The following is a 24,019-nucleotide window of genomic DNA, read 5'->3' as shown; positions in this document are numbered from 1 at the left end:
TGCAATCCTGCCAGTCCTATGCTATGAGAAGAATACATGTTTTAAAAATGTAAAATCTCAGCACAGAAGTATATTTGTTTACAAAGCTTATTCTTCCCAGTGATTAAATGGATATATTATGCATCAGGAAAATTTTAAAATAGACTTACATATTAAAAAAATATTATGTGTATACAGGTGCTGGTCATATAATTAGAATATAATCAAAAAGTTGATTAATTTTTACTAATTCCATTCAAAAAGTGAAACTTGTATATTATATTCATTCATTACACACAGACTGATATATTTAAAATGTTTATTTCTTTTAATTTTGATGATTATAACTGACAACTAAGGAAAATCCCAAATTCAGTTTCTCAGAAAATTTGAATATTGTGAAAAGGTTCAATATTGAAGACACCTGGTGCCACACTCTAATCAGCTAATTAACTCAAAACACCTGCAAAGCCTTTAAATGGTCTCTCAGTCTAGTTCTGTAGGCTACACAATCATGGGGAAGACTGCTGACTTGACAGTTGTCCAAAAGAGGACCATTGACACCTTGCACAAGGAGGGCAAGACACAAAAGGTCATTGCAAAAGAGGCTGGCTGTTCACAGAGCTCTGTGTCCAAGCACATTAATAGATAGGCGAAGGGAAGGAAAATATGTGGTAGAAAAAAGTGTACAAGCAATAGGGATAACCGCACCCTGGAGAGGATTGTGAAACAAAACCCATTCAAAAATGTGGGGGAGATTCACAAAGAGTGGACTGCAGCTGGAGTCAGTGCTTCAAGAACCACTACACACAGACGTATGCAAGACATGGGTTTCAGCTGTCGCATTCCATGTGTCAATCCACTATTGAACAACAGACAGCGTCAGAAGCGTCTCACTTCAAAAAGGACAAGACTGCTGCTGAGAGAACAAAGTTATGTTTTCTTGCTCTTTCAGATGCAGCAGTTGGAGACGCAGGTGTTGGAAGCCGAGCGTTGGGCATATGAGGCCAACCAGCAGGTAAATACCAATAACACTCTTCTGGACATTTCATCCGATTATAGGTATGTTAAGTATTTGCACTGACAATGATTTATTTAAATTATGATTATTTTACTTGAATAGCTTACTAAATAATTTGATTATTTCGATACAATTCATAATAATGAAATAATATAAAAATGTATATGAAAATATTTCTTGACAAAAAAAAAGGCAAGAGTTATAATAGTTTTCCTTATTTTGCATATAATCAACTACAATGCCTCAAACGTTATTATATGTCATTTTATATGGTGTACAATGGTCAGGTGACACAAAATATTGACTACATTTAAAATATATTTTCAACAAAACTATATTATAATGATTAATATTAATCATTCACAGTGATTGGACACCTTGGAAATAGGCAGTATTCCTTTATTAAAAGTGCTGTATGTAAATTATGTGAGAAACAACTCTGTATTATTTTGAATTTGGACTGCAGTTCAAATTTCAACCGCTATAGCTGTCAATATTACATTCTGCATATTTAAGCTTGTTTACCACCGTTTTCTTTAAATACAGCTTACAACCTTCTTAGAATAGATTCATACATCTTTTAAATAGTCTCTAGTTGACTGTCGTCTATCAGAACATCTGCCATCTAGAAATGTTGGAGGGAATCTGCTTCTCAGTGTTCTCTCCAAAGCTGCCCACAGTATTGATTATATTCAAGTCAGGTGATTTGTTTGGCCAGGGCAGATGTTGGAAGTTCATCTTGGTGCTCCAACTGTCCAGGTTTAATGCTCATGACACCATCTTTTTTTAGCATTGGTGTCTGTGTTTAAAGTTTTAGCAGTTTCAGCTCTTTCATGGAAGTTGGTTTTGTGAAAATCTCTGTGGTCAGTTTCGTTGAAACAGGGTCCTCAGGGTGAATGGTATTAAGGTTTGCTGACAATTTGCTACAGTAGTTCTATGTTATTTGGACACAATTCTTCTCAGCGATCAATGTCACTGTTATTATATACCCTTTTCAGATTTCAGCCATTTCTCTTCTTCGCTCATGAGGTCTTGTCTACAGAGTCATAATTGGGTGTTTACATTATTTTGTCCAATGCCTGTATATTGCATTTTTGATATAATAATGTAACCATTACTAAAACAGGTGCAATGGATGGAAGAGCGTCTAAAGGCATCAGATATCCAGTCAAGTGATCCAGAGCTGCAGCTGTTCAGGCGCTGTCAAAATCTTCAAACGGTACTGCAGGAGAAAGATGAGCTTATAGCCATCCTAGAGCATCAGCTGGAGGAACAGGTCAGTCCCAACTCCATTCTCCAATATCACCAGGTTTGCATCAGTAGACACAGACGTCTATTTAAATCCATCATATTGCACCTCCAGAAACAGAACCAAATCCAAGATGCCAAGACGGTTGAAGAAAAAGCAGCTAAGATCAAAGAATGGGTAATGCGGAAGCTGAATGAGGTATGTTCATGCTGTGTTGCGGGTGTGTACTTGAATAGGTGAGAGGAGGTAAATAGTTGGGGCAGAAAGTGTGTAAATGTTTGTGTTCACCAATTGCTCTTGTAGTTTGATATAGAGAATGCCTCTTTGAGAGAGATCAACCAACAACAGGAAGCTGAGATACAAGACCTGAGAAGACGAATGCAAGGTATTCATGCATGTGATCATACAGTAGGTTAAGCTCTGGCTACTGTATCTTCTAAATAGCATCTAACTAATTTATTCCTTCTATTTCTGCAGTATGTTGAGATTTAAGTTTGTCAAAGAAATTACTGATGAAAAAAAGTTTTTTGTTTTTATCAGTGACAATGAAGACTAAATTTTCCATTGATGGAAAGGAGCTATTAAGCGTCATGTTTTTGTGTCGTGTTTTAGCCATGGAGCCGACTTTGGGTTCTGGTGGCCCAGTGCAACCCATTGTGGGAGAGGCCCAGCGGCTCAGCAGTCTGACATTTGGCTGTTTCCAAATCAGAGGGAAGAGCCCTCAGGTACTGATGGGCCCAGAGCCAGCCCAGAAGAGCGTCAGCAGCCTGCCGGATCGTGAGCCCACACACACAGACCTCAGGATACCCTCCGCTGGTCAGAAGACTGATATGATATCTGTAGCTGTTTGACTGAAAGTTCATGGTTCTGTTGAGTTTGACTGAGATGTAACCAGGCTGGAAAGAAATTAAGAAGTTAAAACTTTTATTTAGCAAAGACACATTCAATTGATCAAAAGTGACAATAAAGACTTTTACATTTTTGCAAAAATAAAATAGAGTTCAAATTAATGCATTTGTATCATGGTACCCATGAAAATATTAAGCAGCATAACTTTTTATCACTAATAATAATAAGAATGTTTCTTATACAGGAAAAAAGCATATTAGAATGATTTCTGAATGATCACGTGACCCATGTATGTCAGGAATAAATTACATTTAGTATGTATTAAAACAGAACTTCAGTTGAGAAGTCATCGTTTTGATCCACCAATTTCATTGGCTTATTAATACCAACAAACATGTACAAATGTTTAAATGATGCAGAATGACAGCAAAACACAGTAACAGTGTGATTCATGTTTTGGATTCATAAGAGTTATTGGTTCAAGAATCATACTGCATTCATTGTGTGACAATTGCATTTTGACTCACTAAATGAACCACTCAAATTAGTCATTTGCCTTAAGTCTGATTCATTGAAATGGATGACTTGTGATTAACATAACTTTAACTGAGCTTTGACTTGAAGTCACAGTCTTAATGCTTTTAATATATCAAGTGCTTACTATATGTATTCCTATATTTACCAAGTCTGTGTGTTTGGTCTGATTCAGATTCTGGAATGAAACAAGATTGTCCAGAAACAGAGTGTGTTGGTCGTTGCTCTAAGGCGGGATCAGAGGACGAGGTGGACTCACTGTCCTGTGGAGTCTCCTCTATCCTCTCCAACTCTGCCTCTGAAGGAGAGAGGAGTCTGTTTGGAGGTTTGCGTTTCAGTCAACCCGCCAGTGAGACATACCACACAGCCTCAGACGACAGCAGCTCGCTGTTTGATGATGACATGCAGCTTGTGGAGTACTCCAGACTCTGCCTTCCTGGCACCACGAGCCCTTCAAAGAGAGACAGCGAGAAGGTGGACACGGAGGATGGATCCTCAGATGAGCTGAATAAGCGCTTCCAGTCACAATGTCTTGATTCCTCGTCATCCTCCAGTGACAAAAAAACTCCCAGCCCCATATTAACTTCAGCTCTAACACCAAAGCGGCCCACTCCATCACGAGACTCCCAAGACACCCCAGCCTCCCCCAAACAGCCCAGACTGCGTAATCCAAACGCATTTACTGTTAGTTTGGCATTGGCTAAAAAGCATCTGAGTCAACCTCCACTGTACATTGAAGCCGCCCATGGGCGGACACGGAACGCCTTCAGCATGCTACGGCCTCAGGAAACAGACATGGACCAGGAGAAAAAGATGGAGACTGGTGGAAGAGAATGTGTGCCTGAAGTGCCACCTGAGGAGCCCGAAACACTCGACGCCTCTGCAGTCGTGCCCGGGAGTAAACCTCCGACCCCTCCACTGCACAGACTGCCCTCTTGGGTGAGTCATGCCACAAATAGTCCAGCTAATATGAACTTCTGACGTTTCGGTTCATGTGGTAAACTTGTGATTTCATGTTATCCGCAGGAGAGCAGAATATATGCTGTGGCAAAATCTGGAATTCGTCTGTCAGAGACGTCGTGTACAGATTTAGCTAATAAAGGTGCGTTTAGATTGTGTTTTTGCACTTATTCTCAATCCAGCTGCCCTTCATTGATCTCTCTTCGCTCATGAACTGCATTTTTTGTTCATAGTGTTCTTATATTACCAAGATTTTTACATCAAAAACATGATTTTGAATTAAAAGGCTATTTTCTATCCACTTTTCTGCAGAACAGTCTGTTTTTGTAGGTGGGGTGCATTCAAGACTCTGAAATAAACTGCTGAACTAAACAGTTTTGAAGATCAAGGGAAATTTGATTTCTTGATTAATGACGCCTTTAAGGAAAAATCCAAACTTATGTTATGGATTTCTGTCCATGGGGCCTTTTCTCGTTTCCAGGGTTTTCAGAAGCAGACGTTGTCATAGTTTGGTAAACGTCTATAGTGATGAATGGAAACGTCTCTAGGTTATGTATGTAACCCTAGTTCCTCGAGGGAAGGAGACGCTGCTTTGAAACGCTTTGGGGAACGCGTTTAGCGTGAGCGACTCTGAATATCATATCTAATCTGTCTCATAGAAGAGCATGATGTCACGGGCGGGGTGACGTAAGCGACCAGGAAGCTATAAAGGCACGAGCCGTGCAGCTGGCTTCAGCTTCGAGTACCAGCAAGCGCCGGCAGGGGTGCCAGGGGTATGGCCTCGAGACGCAGCGTCTCGTTCCCTAGAGGAACTAGGGTTACATACGTAACCTAGAGTTGTTCCTCTTCAGGAACTCGAGCTGCGTCGAAACGCTTTGGGGAACGAGTACCAACGCTGCCAGACTACCAAACCCCTGCCTAGTGTGTATACCGAAGATCACAGCTTAGGACGAGAGGACTGAAGTGCCTGAAGTGACTAGCATGTTTAAGCCATAGAATCTTGCAAAAGTAGAAGGCATGGACCACCCTGCAGCATTGCAGATGTCTAGCATGGACGCACCTGCTAGAAAGGCCTTGGAGGCCGCCATACCCCGTGTAGATTGAGTCTTGGCTCCCGACAGCGGGTGACGACCAGAGGACTCATAGGTGGCGTTGATAGTCTCAACTATCCAACGATTAATAGTCTGCTTAGAAGCGGGGAAACCCCTCTTGGGGGGACCGCAGCATACAAGCAATTGGTCCGTTTTTCTCCACAGGGCAGCTCTGTGGACGTATGCATCCAGCGCTCGAGCTGGACACACAATTTAGCTTCTCTTGGTCGGCTCCCGAAAGGGAGGAGGACAGAAGGCCTGCAGCACTACCGGTCGTGGTGTTACGGAGGGAACCTTAGGAACATATCCCGCTCGAGGGTATATGAACGCTTTGGTCATGCCAGGTGCAAAATCAAGATAAGTAGGGGCCACTGAAAGGGCCTGCAGATCTACTACTCTCCTCAGAGAGGGAATAGCCAACAGAAAGGCGGTTTTGAGTGTCAAATGTCTGTCTGAGATATCTTGAATAGGTTCAAACGGAGGTTTGCACATTGCCTCTAACACCACAACCAAGTCCCACGGGGGAATACGGGACCGTACTGAAGGTCTCAGCCTCAGCACACCGCGGAGGAAACGTGTAACTAAGGGGTGTCTTCCCAAAGACTAGCCATCGAGAAGGGCGTGGTAGGCCGCGATGGTCGCCACGTAAACCTTCAACGTGGAGTGGGTCAACCCTGCAGAGAGCCTGGACTGTAGGAACTCCAGAACTGTACCAACTGGGCAGTTTACTGGGTCTAGCTGGCGGTCTCTGCACCATGAGGTGAAGAGTTTCCACCTCAAGGTGTACAGTTTCGTCGTTGAGGGAGCTCTGGATTTGAGGAGGGTCTCAACAACCTCAGTTCTCTCAACTCAGGGGCCACACCCACAGCTTCCACAACTCCGGGCGAGGGTGAATTATCGTGCCCTGCGCCTGTGAGAGTAGGTCTGTCCTGATCGGTATCTCCCATGGAGAGCCGTCGAGGAGCGAGACCAGGTCTGCGAACCATACTCGGCCTGGCCAGAACAGGACTACTAATAACAGACGGACCCCGTCCCGGCGTACTCTCGCCAGAACTCCCAGGAGCAGAGCAATAGGGGGAAAGGCGTACAGACGAAGCCTCGGCCAGGTCTGTACCATAGTGTCCAGTCCCAGAGGATCTGTATGAACTAGAGAGGACATTGTGATGTCTCTTGAGTCGCAAAGAGGTCTACTTGAGCTCTGCCAAAAACTCTCCATATCTGCTTCACCACCTCGGGGTGAAGCCTCCATTCCCCGGGCCTCGGCCCCTGCCTCGACAGTATGTCTGCTCCCATATTTAGTTTCCCAGGAATATATACTGCTCTTTAACGAGAGGAGTTTGCTCTGGGACCACACAAGGATTTGGTGCGCCAGCTTGTACAAGGAGCGTGAATGCAGACCTCCCTGGTGGTTGATGTAAGAGACCACCGATGTGTTGTGGGTGCGCACCAACACATGGTGACCCCTTAGGTCTGGGAGGAAGTGCTTAGGTGCACGATAAACTGCTAGCATTTCTAGACTATTGATATGCCATGTCAGATGGCGACCGCTCCACAGACCACGGGCAGGGTGGCCACTCATGACTGCACCCCAGCCAGTGAGGGATGCATCCGTCGCTAGTATTACACGGCAACAAGGAGCTCCCAGCACCGGGCCCTGATTCAAGAACCAAGGTTTCTTCCACATGTCTAAGGCACGGAGGCAGCGCTGCGTGACCTTGATAGTATGAAGTGGATTGCCCCTCGGGGAAAATCCCTTGGTCTTGAGCCACCACTATAGGGGTTTCATGTACAGCAGGCCAAGAGGTATAACGTTGGACACAGCTGCCATCAGACCCAACAATCTCTGAAATTGTTTGATAGTGAGTGACTGGTCTTCTTTGACTCTCTCGACTGAGATGAGGATCGACTCAATACGAGCAGGGGGCAATCTATCTGGCAACATGCTTTAACTGATTACAAATTCAACATATACAAATATGAAAGAGACAACATTTAGACATTTATTTTAAGATTTTTACATTCCACCTTAATGCATTTTTTTTTAAGGGAAACACATCTTTAAAACATTAAAGGCATTAATGTATAGCCTAACTTTACAAAGCTGCTGTTTTTCTATACTGTTTCCTATTTTATTTTATTGATTGAATGGCATCTTCTTTACCTGATCACCTGCTCCTCCTCTCCCTCTGCTGACTTTTCTACCCTGCAGCTATATTTACCTCGAATCTGTTATAAAAACATGTTAAGAGATTATACACCTCATAACGTTATGAAATTTGTGTATAATCATCATACATAAAATTCTAACATAGTAGACATTATCAAAAGAAAGAAATTAAGTATTGAAACCGCCAGTAGGCGCCAGTGTTTCACTGTTTTAATGAGTTAGCCACTTAAATCGTTAATTCATCCAATTCGTTCAAAAGTCAGATTAATTTAGTAAGAAAACAAACATGTGAATACTTTTGTCGTTGATAATTACAGACACTATTGAAAAATATATTAGCAAAACAGACAGCTGCTTTGGTAACTTGTTATACTGATAGTTATAGCTAAATACATTGCAATGGATTAGCTAGCTAAATATATGTGGTGTGTACTAACTATTACACAATATTATCATACCTCATTCTCAGTACATGCTGTATTTTTTTTGCATCCCTCTCTGACCAGCAGTTAAATATAGTCCGCTGTGCAGCGCTTTCTTCATTTTTGGCGTTAACATTAACCGTGTGCTCTCCCATTCAAACACCACTCGCTTGTTTTGGTGAAAGTGCGACTCATTCGTTGGGCGTTACCAATCGGTTCAAAGGAGGGGGAGTATTTTTTGTCTGATTTATTATGACATACTCATATTTGATTAGGAACAAAATTATTTTTACAAAATAAATGAATTCTATTTTTTCATATTATATTTTTCATTTGATCTACTGTGATTTTCATGTTGAAATATTGGGGGGGTTGTAACTGATGGATTTGAATATTGGGGGGGTTACCTCCTCCCCATCCCCCCCCATAAACTACGCCCCTGCAGCTCCCCCATATGTGCGAGAACGACATCTCGATGCCGAGCCGCAACCTGCTCTGACTGAGCTAAAATTAACCAATCGTCAATATAGTTGAGAATGTGGATGCCCTGCATGCGCAGGGGAACCAGAGTCGCGTCTACACATTTTCTGAACGTGCGGGGTGAGAGTGCAAGGCCGAAGGGAAGTACGCGATATTGGTAGGCTTCGCCCCCAAAAGCGAACCTCAGAAACTTCCTGTGTTGTGGAAGGATGGATATGTGGACGTATGCATCTTTGAGATCTATTGTGACAAACCAGTCCTCGGACCCGATCTGATCTACAACATGCTTGATCGTGAGCATTTTGAACTTCAATCTCATGACTGAACGAATTAAGACCCTCAAGTCTATAATCGGACGCAACCCCCCATCCTTCTTTGGAACTATGAAATACCGACTGTAGAACCCAGACTCCCTGTCTTGAGGAGGGACCACCTCGATGGCCTCCTTCTCTAATAGGGTTTTCACTTCCTGTTCCATAACCAGACCCTGCCTGGGGCCGACTATCGTCGGAATGACCCCGTTGAATATTGGCGGTGCAGAGACGAACTGAATACGGTAGCCTTTTTCTACTGTGTGCAGGACCCATTGAGATACATTTGGCAGTAGTTTCCACGCTGCTAAATAATATACTAAGGGAATCAGTCTTTCGAGACTGACTTCTGGTGTAAGAGGCCCCCGCAGGGGCGGCGAGCATCTCAGCCCCGCTACGCATGGATAATACTGAGAACGATGCTCCCTGGGGAACGCTGCACCCTGGAACACTGGCAGGGTTGGCAGACCGGCCCCCAGACGGCGTTGAGGCGAGACGGGCACCATGTAATGCGGTGTACGCTGCTCTACCCCAATAGGGGCCGCCCTCTGCAGTCGTGATCGAAACGTGTCAGGACTTCTTAACCGAGGGCCTCCCAGCCTGAAGTACAGCCCTCAGATCCGCCTTCGGCTGGAAAACCCTGGTTCAGAGCGTTGCTTCAGCCTCCGGTCCCGACACGGGGGAGCGCGGGCGGCAACGCTTTGACGATAGACTTAGAGGGCTGCTCCCGCCCAGCAGCCCCTCCAGTATATATAATTTCTCAGAGTGAGATGAATGTCATTATATTCCTCAGAATTTAATGCAAACAAACAATCAGACGAGTAAACACAGTCTGCCTTGTTGATATAATTTATATCTAACTTCTCAGTCAGATAAATACTGAATTTAATTCCTCAGAATTAATGCAGTTAACCAATCAGACGAGTTAAAATGGTCTGGATTTGGTAAGATTCACATCAAACTGAAATGATGTAATAAACGCATTGCCTTGGCAGCACGCGTGCTGCTTACACAAACAATATTAATCTCCTAGGAGATAAGTAGCTGCAGCTGCGAGTTCACAGAGGGGGAAGGAACCACTGCGCGTGCTTCCGAACCTCGAGAATGATCTCTAAATCTAGGGAACACAGGTGGAGATAGGCAGAGCCATCTTCGCCCCGTCCTTAGATATGCGATAAGCACAGTCAGCCCCCTTATTTTTTCCCGAGAGCTGACTGCGTGAGCTGCGTTCCTCATTAATGCTGCTCGTTATACGTGATATGTTATATGTTGTCTGTGCAACTGATGTCTATGCAGCTTGTGTTTGTGCAACTGCGAGCTCATCAACGCCTTCCGTTTCAATCTCCTTGGAGAAAAAAAAAGGCGGTGCATCACGGCCGTCACTCAGGGGGAAGGACCGCCACACTGGCTTGTACCAGTGCAGGCAGTCGGCTTCCTCAAGAGCCGAAACAGCGTCCCTCGATCCCAGGCAGACCGCGCACAGACCGTGTATTCCCACTCGTGATGAACACACAATCTAAACTCTATCTGGATTCTCCTTTCAGATTTCTCGTCTTAGCTTTGCTCTTTGACTATTGCTTACTCTTTGAGGAGCTAATAGTGACAAACAACAATAAACAAGACTGACAAGACAGAATGACATGCAAACACAGAGCGCTTGCTTAAATACGCGAAGCTGAAGCCAGCTGCGCGGCTCGTGCCTTTATAGCTTCCTGGTCGCTTACGTCACCCCGCCCGTGACGTCACGCTCTTCTATGAGACAGATTAGATATGATATTCAGAGTCGCTCACGCTAAACGCGTTCCCCAAAGCGTTTCGACGCAGCTCGAGTTCCTGAAGAGGAACTACAACAAATATATATTTGATGCTCCCGTTTTTGCAAATAGAAAAAGAAAAAACATACAATAGCATTTATATGGTATTTGCATGTTCATCTTTTCTGATATAACCCTTCTGATTTTAGGATTTATAGTTTTAGTTTTGCTTATGGAATCGGGTTTGGCCAGTGATTGTTGCAATGTAAATGTCAGTCCAGGACCAACAAACTAATCAAGGAACATTTCCTACTTGCCCAAATCATATTGTGCTTTTACTTACAGCCAACATTCATTCACCTTTACTGAAAATGTCCAATCCTCCTCTTCCAGACTCCTCCCACTCATCCTCATGCCCCACCTACATGCTCTACACATCCCTCATCTACAGAAACACAAGCACACCTGTCTTCACCATACTCAAAGGGGTACGAACCTGCGTGTGTGTGTCTGTGTGTGTGTCTGTCTCACTATAAGACCATGTTTTTCAGCAGTGTTTTTAGTGTCAAAATGACTGTTAATTTACATAAGAGTCTGCACAACTATCAGTAATAGCAGGGAAATCTTTTAATGACATTTTTATGAATTCAGCAATTGTTTTTACTCTCACAGAAGGCGACTTTGTTAAGAAATGGCCAGTTCTCTGAGGAGTTGCCTAGTTCTGAGGAGGAGGACAGTTCGGAGGAGTGTCAGTCTAACTCTGGAGACGAGGAGAACTCCCAGACCTCTGAATCAGAGTCACACCAGATGAGCAGCCATGAAAGCCCCCGCTCCCTTAAGAGAGGTACACACGTCATGTGATGGGGGTGTAGATCAGTGTTAGTGACCAAGAACCTGCCAGTTACAACCCTGAAAGTAGCAATTTATCACCACTGTACCACTGAGCAAGAACCTCAAACATATTGTGTAATAAATACAAGTTGCTCTAAAATATGTATACTTTATGAGTGTAATCTCTATAAAATAATAAGAATTGTGAAGGACTGGAGGTTTCCACGATGCAGAATCCATTCATAAAATCTAAGTTAACAGTATATGGAATGTCGTGGAATTTGACAATTTTGGATTAGTTAATCAAATGTAGAGCTATAAACTAGTGTCTGTGAATAGTAAACTATATCGTTTTATTAAGTTTGGTTTCACTTTTAATGATGAGAAATTTGGCCTTGGCAACTAGCTAAATTAAAATTTTTAAGTTCATTTTTTCTTATATTATATTATATTTTATATCAGTTCAAGTTTATTTTAAGTAACATACATTTATGTAGTTTTAGTTTTAACTTGTAAAAGAGAATCCAGAAAAATTCAAATGGAACACAGAAAATTTGGGTAAAAATAATGGATTTTATAGCGCCCAACACACAAATGGTGACTGAATGTGTTGTGTTTTTTTACAGCTGTTTCACTGTCTTCTGTGACATCTGAGAGCGACTATGCCATCCCTCCTGATGCTTACTCCACTGACACTGAGTGCTCTGAGCCTGAAAACAAACTCCCAAAGACCTGCTCCTCCAGCAGTGACAACGGCAAGAGTGTAAGACCTGTGTACACACACACACACACACACATGTGCCAGACCAAATGAGAATGTGTCATGTTCCAGGAGTCTATGGAGAAGTCTGGATACCTGCTAAAGATGGTCAAGACGTGGAAGAAAACGTGGAAGAGGCACTGGTTCGTTCTGAAGGATGGGGAGCTTCTCTACTACAAATCACCAGTCAGTTTAGCTCATGTATCTCATTTGAGTTTCGTTTTTCCGTTTTATTCCTTGTTTCTTTAATGAAGCTCTCATCTTTTTCTTGATTTTTCCTTTTTTCCTTATTACTTTGTGTTCTGCATTTCCTGTGGTTCTTTGATTTTCTTTCATAGAGCGACGTGATCCGTAAACCCCAAGGTCAGATTGAGCTGAGTGCGTGCAGCACTATAGCACGTGGTGAAGGCAAACAGATGCTTCAGGTAAAGCGCGCGCGCGTGTGTGTGTGTGACAGAGAGTTTGTTCATACGTCTGAGATTATTTCACATGGCTGTCCATGTTAATGTTGTGTCCCTTCAGGTGGTGACAGGTAAGAGTGTGTGCAGTCTGAAGGCAGATTCCCCAAACCTGCTGGAGGAGTGGCTGAGGGTCCTGCAGAGCATCCTGAGAGTCAAAGCTGCCAGTCCGCTCTTCACTCACCCTGACACACGGCCCGTTATGAAAGGACATCTGACCAAGGTATACTGTAGAAAGGAAATTATCCTCTTATCTCTTATCCTCACCCAGGTTGCCTTTAAATTATTTAAAAATACAGTGACTCAGCAATATTGTGAAATGTTATTGTAATTTAAATTAGCTGTTTCTATTTGAATATATTTATTCCTGAATTTATTCCTGTGATGCGAAGCTGAATTTTTCAGCATCATTATTCCAGTCTTCAGTGTCACAGGATCCTTCAGAAATCGTTCTGATATGCTGATTTGATTCTCAAGAAACGTGTCATTAATATTATTGCTGAAAACAGTTGCTTCTTAGTAGTTTTGTGGAAAGTTTTTTTTTTTCAGGATTCTTTAATGAATGAAAGAACACAGTTTACTTGAATGTTTTAGTGTCACTTCTGATCAATTTGATGCAAAATTATTTTAATTAAATTGTGCATTTAAAAAAAATAAATACTTTCAACAGTTGTGTAATTTATTACATTCTCTGTTGTCCAAAATGACTGTTTCATAATTTTTCATTTTTGCTGTTTTATGGAGTGTATTGTTCAAAATGGTTTACTGTGTATATTATTGCTGAAAATAATAGCCTATAATACTAAACATTAAATAATTTAAATACAAATATGTTGTTTTTCTACTCAGAATTAGAAAAACAGGTTCCTACAGTGATAATATGCCCAATACAGTGATCAACTTAAATAAAATATTGTTTTTTTCCTTTGTTGTCACCACTTCTTTAATCTGCGTATGTAAACTGACTTTAATAAATCGGCACACCTTGAGAGATGAGAGTGATAGTTGCAGGATTGTGCTGCTCAGGGCACTTTACCAGTTTGAATGATAACCCAGTTAAAAATATCACACTGTAGCTGTTTGTAACATGTTTGTCTCTGACTCTTTAAGGTGAAGCATGGCTACTCTAAGCATGTGTGGTGTGAGCTATTTGGGAAGACTCTCTACTACTTCAGAAATCAAGAGGATAAGGTCTTCTGTCTCATTAAATCACAGTCATCCTGCACAGGACTTCTGTATGTGTCCATGCACTGATGTTGTATTTCCCTACCCAGTTTCCTCTGGGTCAGATCAAACTGTGGGAGGCTCGTGTGGAGGAAGTGCAGAAGTCATGTGACGTAGCTGAAGTCTCTCCTCAGTACACCCTTTCCATTCAGTCAGTGAGTCAGGACCTGACGTACCTGCTCATCGACTCTCCTCATGAGAAGGTAGGCGAGCCGTAAAAAATTTTCTTCAATGAAATAAACATTTCAATTTCTTAACACACTTAAGTACACTTTTAAAACATCTGCTTCGTAATAATGTCAGAGGACATTATAAATCATTGTTTAAAAAAACACTTATTTTGAAGTGTTGACTAACTAAGCACATGTAAAGTCTTGATTATAATTTTAACTGTAGTGTTATTCGGTATTACATTTGAAGTTAATATATTTAGCATTTACTAAATTGTAGCTCCATCATTACAAATGTGTCATTTAAATATATTTAAATTAAACACATGACATACTTGTTTCAATAGAAATGACATTAAAGGTCCCGTTCTTCATGATCCCATGTTTTAAACTTTAGTGTGTAATGTCAATGCCGAGCGAGATATTTTATTTAACAGAATTCACCTACAAAAAACAACCCGTTTGGACTACATCCCTCTACTTCCTTCATTAATGAAAAAAGGGGGCGTGGTCTTGTTGGGCTCCGACGGAGAAGAGGAATGGTTGCGTTTGTGTTTGTCGCCATTATTGTCGCTGTTATTTTCATCTCGGAGTCCAATCACCTTTGTTTGGGCTTCCCAGGGACGCTGTACTTGGAGATCAATGGTTACAATTTATGTTTTAACTCGGTTCCCGAAAATTATAATCCACATGTAAAACTATGTGCAGCACATTTTGCTGAGGACAGCTTCCTCAATCTCAATCAGTTTAATGTCGGAATCGCACAAAGATTATTCTTGAAAGATGGAGTAGTTCCCTCTTTGTGTGGAGAAGGCGTTGTTTATGGACCACAACCGGTAAGTGTATTTTATTATTTAAGTCGGTGCGTTTAACAGTTTCTGTAACTTATTACACAAAGGGCAACGCTGTTTATCTTTGTTAACTAGATGGTAGCACTGTGAAAAAAAATCTAATGCGATTTTCCTGCGCATCTCGTCAGTAAAAATGCTCCTGTGATTAGAAGTACATCTCCAGCATGTGCGTTCAGATCAGGATTGCCAGGTTTTCAAAACAAATCCTGCCTACTTGCTTCTCAAAACTACTCCAAAACTAGCCCAATCACGTTTCCAGGAGGGCAGCGTGCTCTAAGCTGGTGTTGAATCACAACACAGGAACCGCTGGCACAATCAGAACTCATTACGTGTTTCTAAAGGAGGGACTTTATAGAACAAGGAATTAATCAGCCCGTTTTTATGACAGTGAAAACAGCGGTATACAGATACTATGAAAAATACTGTGTTTTTTCACACGCGAAACATGAACACATGTATATTGCACCCTGTAAACACAATCAAAGCTTCAAAAAAGCACGAAAAACAGGACCTTTAAGGTATATTTTATTTGACTTTAAACGCTTGTCAGAACATTCAGCAGTACACTTTATCCATATTTCAAAGGTAAGAAAATTAAATTATGAAATTACATATAAAGATATACTTCAGTCCTACTGAAGTGGGTCAAAAAGTGCTCATATGAATTGCATTTAATATCAATTTAAACTTGCAGACTTGCAGATAATGTGAAATGTTTGGGTAGTTCATGATGAAATGCGTCATTGTCGTCTGTGTTCCTGTCCTGTAGACGGCCTGGCTGTTCCATCTGTCTGTGGCCGCGGGCACCGCAGGGGGGGAGGTGGGGACTGAGTTCGAGCAGCTGGTTGGTAAACTGCACAGCATTGAGGGAGATCCAGGTGAAAGTCTCACATCTGCAGGCATTTCATATATTACATTGTGGTGTCTCCCATCAGTCTCATAAAGTATACGCAGAAGACATGCCACCTGTCGTGGGAAATTAATCCCTGTGTGTCATTAAAAAATAATGAAGCAGGAATCTCTGTGATTGGCTCCCAGGAAAAAAAAATATATATTAATTATTAATATAAATTCTTACAGTGAAGACTATGCTGTTTTATTTTACATTCAGTTCTTACATTTCTGGCTGTTAGCTGAATACTATAACATAAAGCACTGTTTGTTTCATTTGTATCACTTTTTTCTATTGTATTTGTCCTTTGCTTTTATTATAAAAAACTAAAATAAATGGAGGAACTTTTTTGTTTGTTTTTTACTAATATTAATAAAATCTATAAATAAATCAGTCATATAAAGTTTTGGTCCTGTGGCCCACTCATAATCGTGATTATGATTTTTGCCATAATCAAGCTTTTTTGTCAATTGTTTTGTTCATTGGTTTGAACAATCCTTGTTTCTGGTTTCTCTTTCTAATAAACCTTGCATTGGGTTAGTCACTCAATTAATTCTCTTTCGCTTCCTTTCCCACCCTTCTGAATTATGTTGCATAAGTCTTAAAAAATGTCTTAAAAGGTATTAAATTGAACTCAATGATTTCTTTATATACCCTGCAAAAGTAGCACCGGTTTCAATTAGCTGGATGTCAGCTAATATACAATACAGGCATATTTATAATGAATATACAGTTATGCCACTTCCTAAAATATTTTATTGAGTAGTTGAAATTGTTATGAAAAATATTGTAATAAAATTGTTATTCTTAACCTTTATTCAGTAAATGATGAACAACTGGAAAAGTTGTAAATTGGTTAAAAAGTAAAGGAATACTAAAGAACATACAGCTCTTGCCACGTCTTCAAATAATGTTTGGATAATGGGAGGCATAGGAGTTTAAGTTTAAGTGTATCTTTTTCTGTTCTCATTTTCATGCAGTTCCATAAACTATAAGCCAACAAGACTGTAATGTAAAAAAAGATGCAATAACTAAGTGGTTTATTCAGCTGCTTATAGCCAAGCATTTGTGCTGTGGTAAACACTTGTAAATGAAAGCACTGTGGCGTGTGGGTGTGCCGCTTGAGGCCGAGACTGATATGACATTATGTTATTAAAATATGAGCATGGCAAGCATTATATCATAAATTCAGTTTATTCCAAAACTTGTTTACTTCAACCCCATGCTGCACTTTTAAACTGTAGCTACAGTATATAGAAACAAGTTAATGTCCATATTTGTCCCGTTGTTTCTCAGGGTCTCTGCTCTGGAGACACCCGACGCTGTGCTTCACTAAAGAAGGACTGTCATCTCCACTCACCACCCTTCCTTCACAGGCTCTACAAACTGAAGCCATCAAGCTCTTTAAGGTAATACGGCTTTGTTTATTACACATTTGGAGGGAATAACCCACAGAACAGGCAGAAACCCTCCTTTTCCTCACTTTACAGATATGTCAGCTCTTCATAAACGTGGCCATTGACACTCCAGCTATAGATTATCACGTGACTCTTGCCCAGTGTGCTCTACAAGTGTGTCTCACCCATCCAGAGCTGCAGAACGAGATCTACTGCCAGCTTATCAAACAGACACGCAAGGGGCAGTCCCATGAACCGCCGGAAACCCTGCAGGTCAGATGATACGTGTGATGTGAACACACAGCACTAGAGGGAGCCATTGCTTTTGGCTTGTGTCTGTATTCACCTTGGGATCTAAGCTACAAGGTGATGTCTTGACTTGTTTCCATTGTGTTGTAACACAGGGATGGCAGTTCCTGGCTCTGTGTGTCGGTCTGTTTCTGCCCACACCCCCTATTCTGTGGTATTTGCAGGTTCACCTCAAAAGACACAGAGATTTGAGGTAAATCGAAATGAATATTCCTGGAAGCCCATCCCACAGTCGCTCAGTCTCTGCTCTTTTGTTCCCAGGACGGAAGTGGGAAAGCATGCCATTTACTGTCAGCGCTCCCTGGAGCGGACGCAGCAGAAGGGAGATCGGCAGGCCCGATCGTCACGAACCGAGATCCTGTCAATTTTACTCAGAAACCCTTATCATCACTCTTTGCCCTTCAGTGTGCCTGTACACTTCCTTAACAACACCTACCAGGTGCACACATATGCAAAATAGGCTTATGATGAAAGAACAGTTTGTTTAGAAATGAACAGTCTGTCATTATTTACTCATTTTGATGTTCTCCTACATCTTCATGCAGCTCTTTTCAATAATATCGAGCAAAAAGGACAAAAAAAAAAATCTATAAAACTATTATAAAAATGCTAAATAGTTGATTTTAATTGTGTGCTATATTCCAAGTCATCTGAGATATTTGATGGATGACTTAAAACTGTTTATTGTGAATTTTGATGGGGTCTTCATGAATTATTGTGTGCTTTTCCTGTAGCTTGAAAGGTAATGCATGATGTTAACAACAACAACGTCTTGGGTTTGCTACGCAGGAAATGCAAAATCTGCTTTTCAGCATCTGCAAAATGCCTAGATTTTTAGAAAACAGCTGTGTGATGATTCTTTAAAAGTTATACTCAGCTGGGTCTTCTAAGAGCTTATTGGAGTATAATTTTTCAAATGTATTAATTTAACAAAATGCTAGACTACTTATCAAAAGTTTAGGTTCTGTACGTTTTTTTGTTTGTTTGTTTTTAAATCTTTTTGATCTCTTCTCACTAAGGCTGCATTTATTTGATCAAAAATACAGTAAAAAAAAAAAAAAACAATGCAGTGAAATATTTTTAACATTTAAAATATCTGTTTTCTATTTTGAAATATTTTAAAATGTAATTTATTCCTGTGATGCAAAGCTGAATCGCTTCTCTAGTCACATGATCCTTCATGAAGTCAGTTTAATATGCTGATTTGATTCTCAAAAAGAAAAAAAATGCTATTGAAAACAGTTCTGATTTTTTTTTCTGGATTATTTTTAGATAGTTATTAAAATGTTAATATTTTCTCTTTGCGGTCACTTTTAATCAATGTATTACATTCTTGCTAAATAAATGCATTTTATTTTAAGGAAAAGAAAATCCATACTGATCCACACAACTCTGTTAAACTATTAAATAGAAATTCTCATCCAATAGACATGAAAAACTGGAAACATCATATAAATGTATTGCCAAAATATGCAGGAATCAGATGTTCTTATTGTTTATATTCCATGGAACAAAAATACATTTCTAACATCATGAAGGTGAATAAATCATTTGAGAATTTTCATTTTGGGTGAACGGTTTCTTTCGATATGAAAACAACCAATAGGTAATTCACCATCTGTCTGTCTAAGCTAACAGTCTTTGTGTGTCAGGTTGTTAGTTTTGATGCTTCAACAACAGTGGAGGAGTTTCAGAGTCGGCTGAACCAGGACACAGGCATGAGGAAAACTGCTCAGTCTGGTTTCAGCCTTTATTCTGATGACCCCACTGACAAAGACCTGGAGCACTGTCTTCAGGGAAACCTGAAGGTCAGACACACACACACAAAAAAAAAACATTCTTGTTATTTTGGAAACTCTACTTTCTGTCTTTATCTTAACAAAATGTGCTGTGTCCTCAGATCTGTGACATTATTTCCAAATGGGAGCAGGCCTCGAAGGAGCAGCACACAGGGAAATCAGAGAATGCCAGGACGGTGAAGCTCACTTATAAGAACCGGTAGAGAGCAGACTCTTAAACAGAACATAAGCAAGATGATCTCCAAAAGGCTGTAATTTGTGACTAACTGTTAGTTTGTTTCCTCTAGGTTATACTTCTCCCAGCAGATGAGAGGGGAGACCGAGAGAGAGCGTTTGCTTCTGGCGTACCAAACTAATGAGGAAATCACAGCTGGTCACTTCCCTGTTAACAAAGAGCTTGCTTTAGAAATGGCGGCCCTGCTTGCTCAGGTACACAGTGGCGCTCCTCAGAATATTAGTGCATCTCACAAAGCTGTCAAGATCATCTTCAGGGTATATTTTACCTGTCTTTATAATTGAGTTAAACAGCCTACTAGATATCTTTAACCTCACACACTCTCGTCATCGACCACAGCGACACATCTTAACTTTCTTCTACGGATGTATACATTTTTTTTTATTAAATCTGAGCCTAATTACCAAAACTTGAGCTCTTTTCCTTTGGAGATGCTGTAAGCAATTGATTTTGGATAGGAATGGGATGGGAATCAAACAGAAATGACATAGTATGGTTCTTAACCACTTCAGCTGTTATTTAGATTTTTTGAGAATTAGGCATATGCAATATTGGACCCACCGGTGGGTCCCCAGAGTTGATGTGGTTAAAGGACACATCATTTTCATTTCCATAATGAAACATAAAAGAACATAACAATAATAATAATTTTGGGAGAAATGTGCTTAATTGTCAGAGAAATAATGTCATTATTCAAAATAACTTAATGGTCCTAATATAGGCTTCATTTAACCAAGTAAAAATTTTTTTTTGTGTCATGCAGGTGGATTTTGGGGACTTTGAGCGTCCATTTTGTAGTCCAGGTGCTTCAGGAGCTGCACAGACTAAGTCTAACCAGACCCTAAAACAGGTTCTAGAGCGCTTCTACCCGAAACATTACCGACACGAGGAACAGATGAGGTATTTATGCCTCCTGTGACATGCACTCAAGTATGAACACAAAGAATCTGTTTGGCCATCTTACGCACGTCCACACATACGTTCTCAGGCTGTTGCTGCAGAGGCTCTCTACCCGATGGGCTTCTCTGAGGGGTCGGGGTTCATCAGAGTGCGTACGAATCTACCTGACAGTGGCTCGCAAGTGGTCATTTTTTGGAGCCAAACTATTTGAGGCTGAGGTGAGTGTCCCTCTGAGGCTAAAGGTGATGTGTACAATTTCTTCTATATTTAAATACTCAAAAAAGTCTCATTATTGTTTCTTAATCTCACTTTTTTCTCCTTGTAGAGAAAGCCTGTAGCTCCGTCTCCACAGAAGAACGTGCGTGTTTGGCTGGCAGTGCATGAAGATGGAGTCAGCATGCTAGAGTTCAACTCTGTAGTAAGTGAACACATTCTCTGCAGAGTTTCATGTTATTTTAAAACACTTAATATTGTTTGTGAAGAGTGAAGATGAGTTTTCACCATGTGTTTTCTAGAAAGTCCTTGCATCCTACCCTTATAAAAGCATTGTGACATTTGGAGCATGTGGTCAGGACTTTATGCTGGTAGTAACTCTGAGTTCTGGCACCAGCACATCCAAAGATAAATCTACAGAGAAGCATCTGTTTGCTATGGCCCCGTCAAAGGTAGGTACTGTGTTCTCTTAAATTAGTCTTTTTGTTTTTGTTGTTCTGGAAATTACAACTGTGGAACAGTTGAAATAACCAGATTTTACTTTACCATTTTTTTTCTTTTTTACAAATTAAATGGACGGTTAAGACAGCTGACTTCACTGTGTGAACCTCTTTCTCTCTCTTTCTCTCTCTCTTTCGATCTCTCTCTCACACACGAGACACGCAAACCAATAACATTATTAAACTAATAACAAAACATACTTACAGTAGCTGATTCAGAAGTGCCAGATTGTCGTAGCAAAGTCAGAATTACCTCCTCATGGTCATCCACAAAATGCATTTCTGTTCTGTTGTAAGTAATCTTAAAGATTCCTAAATGCTTCTACTTTCAAAAGCCCAAATAAAGTGCTTGATGTCTCCCTGACATGGCTGCTTCAACACTAACTGGTTACTGAAACCACGCCTTCTTTCTTTGCGTGAACATTTGAGCGGCATTACGCAAATATTTCCACATAGTGACATAGACATGTGGGGGCGTGTTTAAACGAGGTGTTTTAGGGGGGCGTGGCAGAGTCTTAACTTTGATAAAGAATGCCTCTTTGCATTTGAGACTTTAGTCTTTGCAACTTTACAGATCTTCTTCATGCATCAAGAGCTTGTAGCACTCCAAAGAGAAAGAAGAAATTGAAATCGCATCATATGACCTCTTTAATACTTTTTTTCAGAAAAAAAAACAACATTAAATTGATCAAGGGTCAATGTAAAGACTTCTGTAATATTACAAAAAAAAACAAAATATATATATATGTGTGTATATATAATTATGCAAGAAAACCTCGTGCTTTGTTCATCTGAAAAATGTATTTAGACTATTTATTTAATGCGATCATGCACACACTTTAATAAAGCCAAAACCATTTTTGTGACAAGTAAATACGTTCGTTGACTTAAGACATAACACATAAGACACTCTTTTTCGTGGCGTATTTGTGTAATATGAAGAAATTGTCACTGAACGAATCATTTTGGTGTATGAACTGAAAATGAACGAAACTCTTGAAAGAATCAAAATTTCCGCCAGTTAACTGCACGCAACATAAATTGATTTTTAATTTAGTTATGTAATAAATGATTTAGTAATGATCCATCCCAACCAGCCCCGCAAATAAAGTGCCAGTTTCTTTACACACCCCAACCCGACCCGCAGGGTAATGAGACGATCCGCGCATCACTAGTATATATATATATATAATTTTTTTTTTTTTTTTTTTTTTCAAACAATTGTTTTTGTTTTGAACTTTCTGTTCAACTAAAGGTATAGTTCACCCAAAAATAAAAATGATATCATCATTTACCCTGTACTTGTTTCAAACCAAATAGTTGATGGTAGCCATTGACTTCCATATATATATATTTTTTTTTTCCATACTACAATGGCTACCGTCAACTGTTACCAACATTCTCTAGAATATCTTCTTTTGTGTTCAACAGAAGAGGAGAGAGAAATCAATACAGGTGGGAACAAGTGGAGGTAATGAGTAAATAGTGATGAGCAAATATGAGTAAATAATTAAACATTTTTGGGTAGAGTATCCTTTTAAGAATGTTGTTTGGGGAGGGGTCTGTACAGTGCCACGTGAAAGTTTACGAACCCCTTGGAGAATCTGTGAAAATGTGAGTAATTTTAACAAAATAAGAGAGATCATACAAAATGCATGTTATTTTTATTACTGTCCTGTTATTTATAGTACTTTTGGAATTTGAAGATCAAGGTAAATTGTACTTAATTTGTCTTCTGGGAAACATGCAAGTATCTTCAGTAGCTCCCAAAGGGCAGTACTAAATGGAAATATATATATATATATATATATATATATATTTCAACAAAATAAGAAAAAGTTGGACATCTTCATCCTGTTCAAAAGTTTTCACCCCCTGGCTCTTAATGTATTAGTGTACTTCCTATTCTCTTTTACACACACAGACACACACCAAAGTACACAGTCTGATGAGTCCTTCTGTTTGCTGTGTATAAACATTAGATGATGTCATCTAACCATCTGACATTTCATACGCTGCTAGAGAATTGAAATCCCACAACAGCAAACAATCAAGTTCATTTTTCAAAGCGTGAACAGCATTTCTCTGCTTTCTTTGTGTTGTTCAGGTTCGAGACATGACGTTTCTCATAACCAGCTACATTAACTGCACACAACAACAAAAAGCATCAGCGCACCACCTTTCTGCCCCAGCCCTGCTGCTGGCTCTGTCTGGAGAGGTGAAGAACAAGGATTCGAGGAGCAAGTCTCCTCCAGCCGTCTGCAGACCCAGCAAAGCACCCACCCTCCTTTAAGTGGACCGTACAGTTTGTGGTGGTGTTCACTCAGGATAGACAGTATGTCAGTCCATTCCCAGGCTAGTGTCCAAAGCCATATTTACAATATACTGTTTCACAATCTGGAAATGAAATGAGAGACGAATCTCTTTAATCATCTAATACTTCCTGTTGGGACTGAGGGTGACATGCCTGACAGTAGTTCTCAACAGTAAAGTGGATGAGATCTCATGAACATGTCATGTTCCACCCCGTAAATAATAAAAAAATAATGAAAATGACTATTATTATCGTTTTGTTTGTTTGTGACATTTTATGACATTTTCCACCAAATGGTCATTAACATATTTTGTCCAGACATTGTACTTTGTGAGTTTGGTAATGCACA

General features: G+C 40.4%; 1 protein-coding gene and 1 long non-coding RNA gene across 2 annotated transcripts in view; one reads left to right on the top strand and one right to left on the bottom strand.

Annotated features, from left to right (window-relative positions):
- LOC132110925 (pleckstrin homology domain-containing family H member 2-like) overlaps positions 1-24,019 on the top strand; it is a 46,016-nt gene extending 21,997 nt beyond the window's left edge. Inside the window, exons 3-30 of the mRNA XM_059518030.1 lie at positions 935-997; positions 2,127-2,276; positions 2,364-2,447; positions 2,553-2,634; positions 2,862-3,065; positions 3,808-4,571; positions 4,659-4,734; positions 11,211-11,305; positions 11,490-11,661; positions 12,275-12,411; positions 12,481-12,594; positions 12,747-12,833; positions 12,931-13,089; positions 13,977-14,057; positions 14,141-14,293; positions 15,881-15,989; positions 17,300-17,412; positions 17,494-17,673; positions 17,805-17,902; positions 17,971-18,148; positions 19,362-19,517; positions 19,610-19,707; positions 19,796-19,937; positions 20,507-20,643; positions 20,732-20,861; positions 20,969-21,061; positions 21,159-21,308; positions 23,464-24,019. Of these exons, the coding sequence (XP_059374013.1) occupies positions 935-997; positions 2,127-2,276; positions 2,364-2,447; positions 2,553-2,634; positions 2,862-3,065; positions 3,808-4,571; positions 4,659-4,734; positions 11,211-11,305; positions 11,490-11,661; positions 12,275-12,411; positions 12,481-12,594; positions 12,747-12,833; positions 12,931-13,089; positions 13,977-14,057; positions 14,141-14,293; positions 15,881-15,989; positions 17,300-17,412; positions 17,494-17,673; positions 17,805-17,902; positions 17,971-18,148; positions 19,362-19,517; positions 19,610-19,707; positions 19,796-19,937; positions 20,507-20,643; positions 20,732-20,861; positions 20,969-21,061; positions 21,159-21,308; positions 23,464-23,649 (4,191 nt within the window). The 3' untranslated portion in view covers positions 23,650-24,019. The remainder of the gene's footprint in view (positions 1-934; positions 998-2,126; positions 2,277-2,363; positions 2,448-2,552; positions 2,635-2,861; positions 3,066-3,807; positions 4,572-4,658; positions 4,735-11,210; positions 11,306-11,489; positions 11,662-12,274; positions 12,412-12,480; positions 12,595-12,746; positions 12,834-12,930; positions 13,090-13,976; positions 14,058-14,140; positions 14,294-15,880; positions 15,990-17,299; positions 17,413-17,493; positions 17,674-17,804; positions 17,903-17,970; positions 18,149-19,361; positions 19,518-19,609; positions 19,708-19,795; positions 19,938-20,506; positions 20,644-20,731; positions 20,862-20,968; positions 21,062-21,158; positions 21,309-23,463) is intronic.
- Positions 364-880, bottom strand: LOC132110926 (uncharacterized). Its single transcript, XR_009424694.1, has 2 exons — positions 789-880; positions 364-591 (listed from the first exon to the last, which is right to left on the bottom strand). It is a non-coding gene; the product is annotated as an uncharacterized LOC132110926 (long non-coding RNA).

Source organism: Carassius carassius, chromosome 30 (genome assembly GCF_963082965.1).
Source record: "Carassius carassius chromosome 30, fCarCar2.1, whole genome shotgun sequence".
Classification (NCBI taxonomy): domain Eukaryota; kingdom Metazoa; phylum Chordata; class Actinopteri; order Cypriniformes; family Cyprinidae; genus Carassius; species Carassius carassius.
This window is presented reverse-complemented; position numbering and strand designations above follow the sequence as displayed.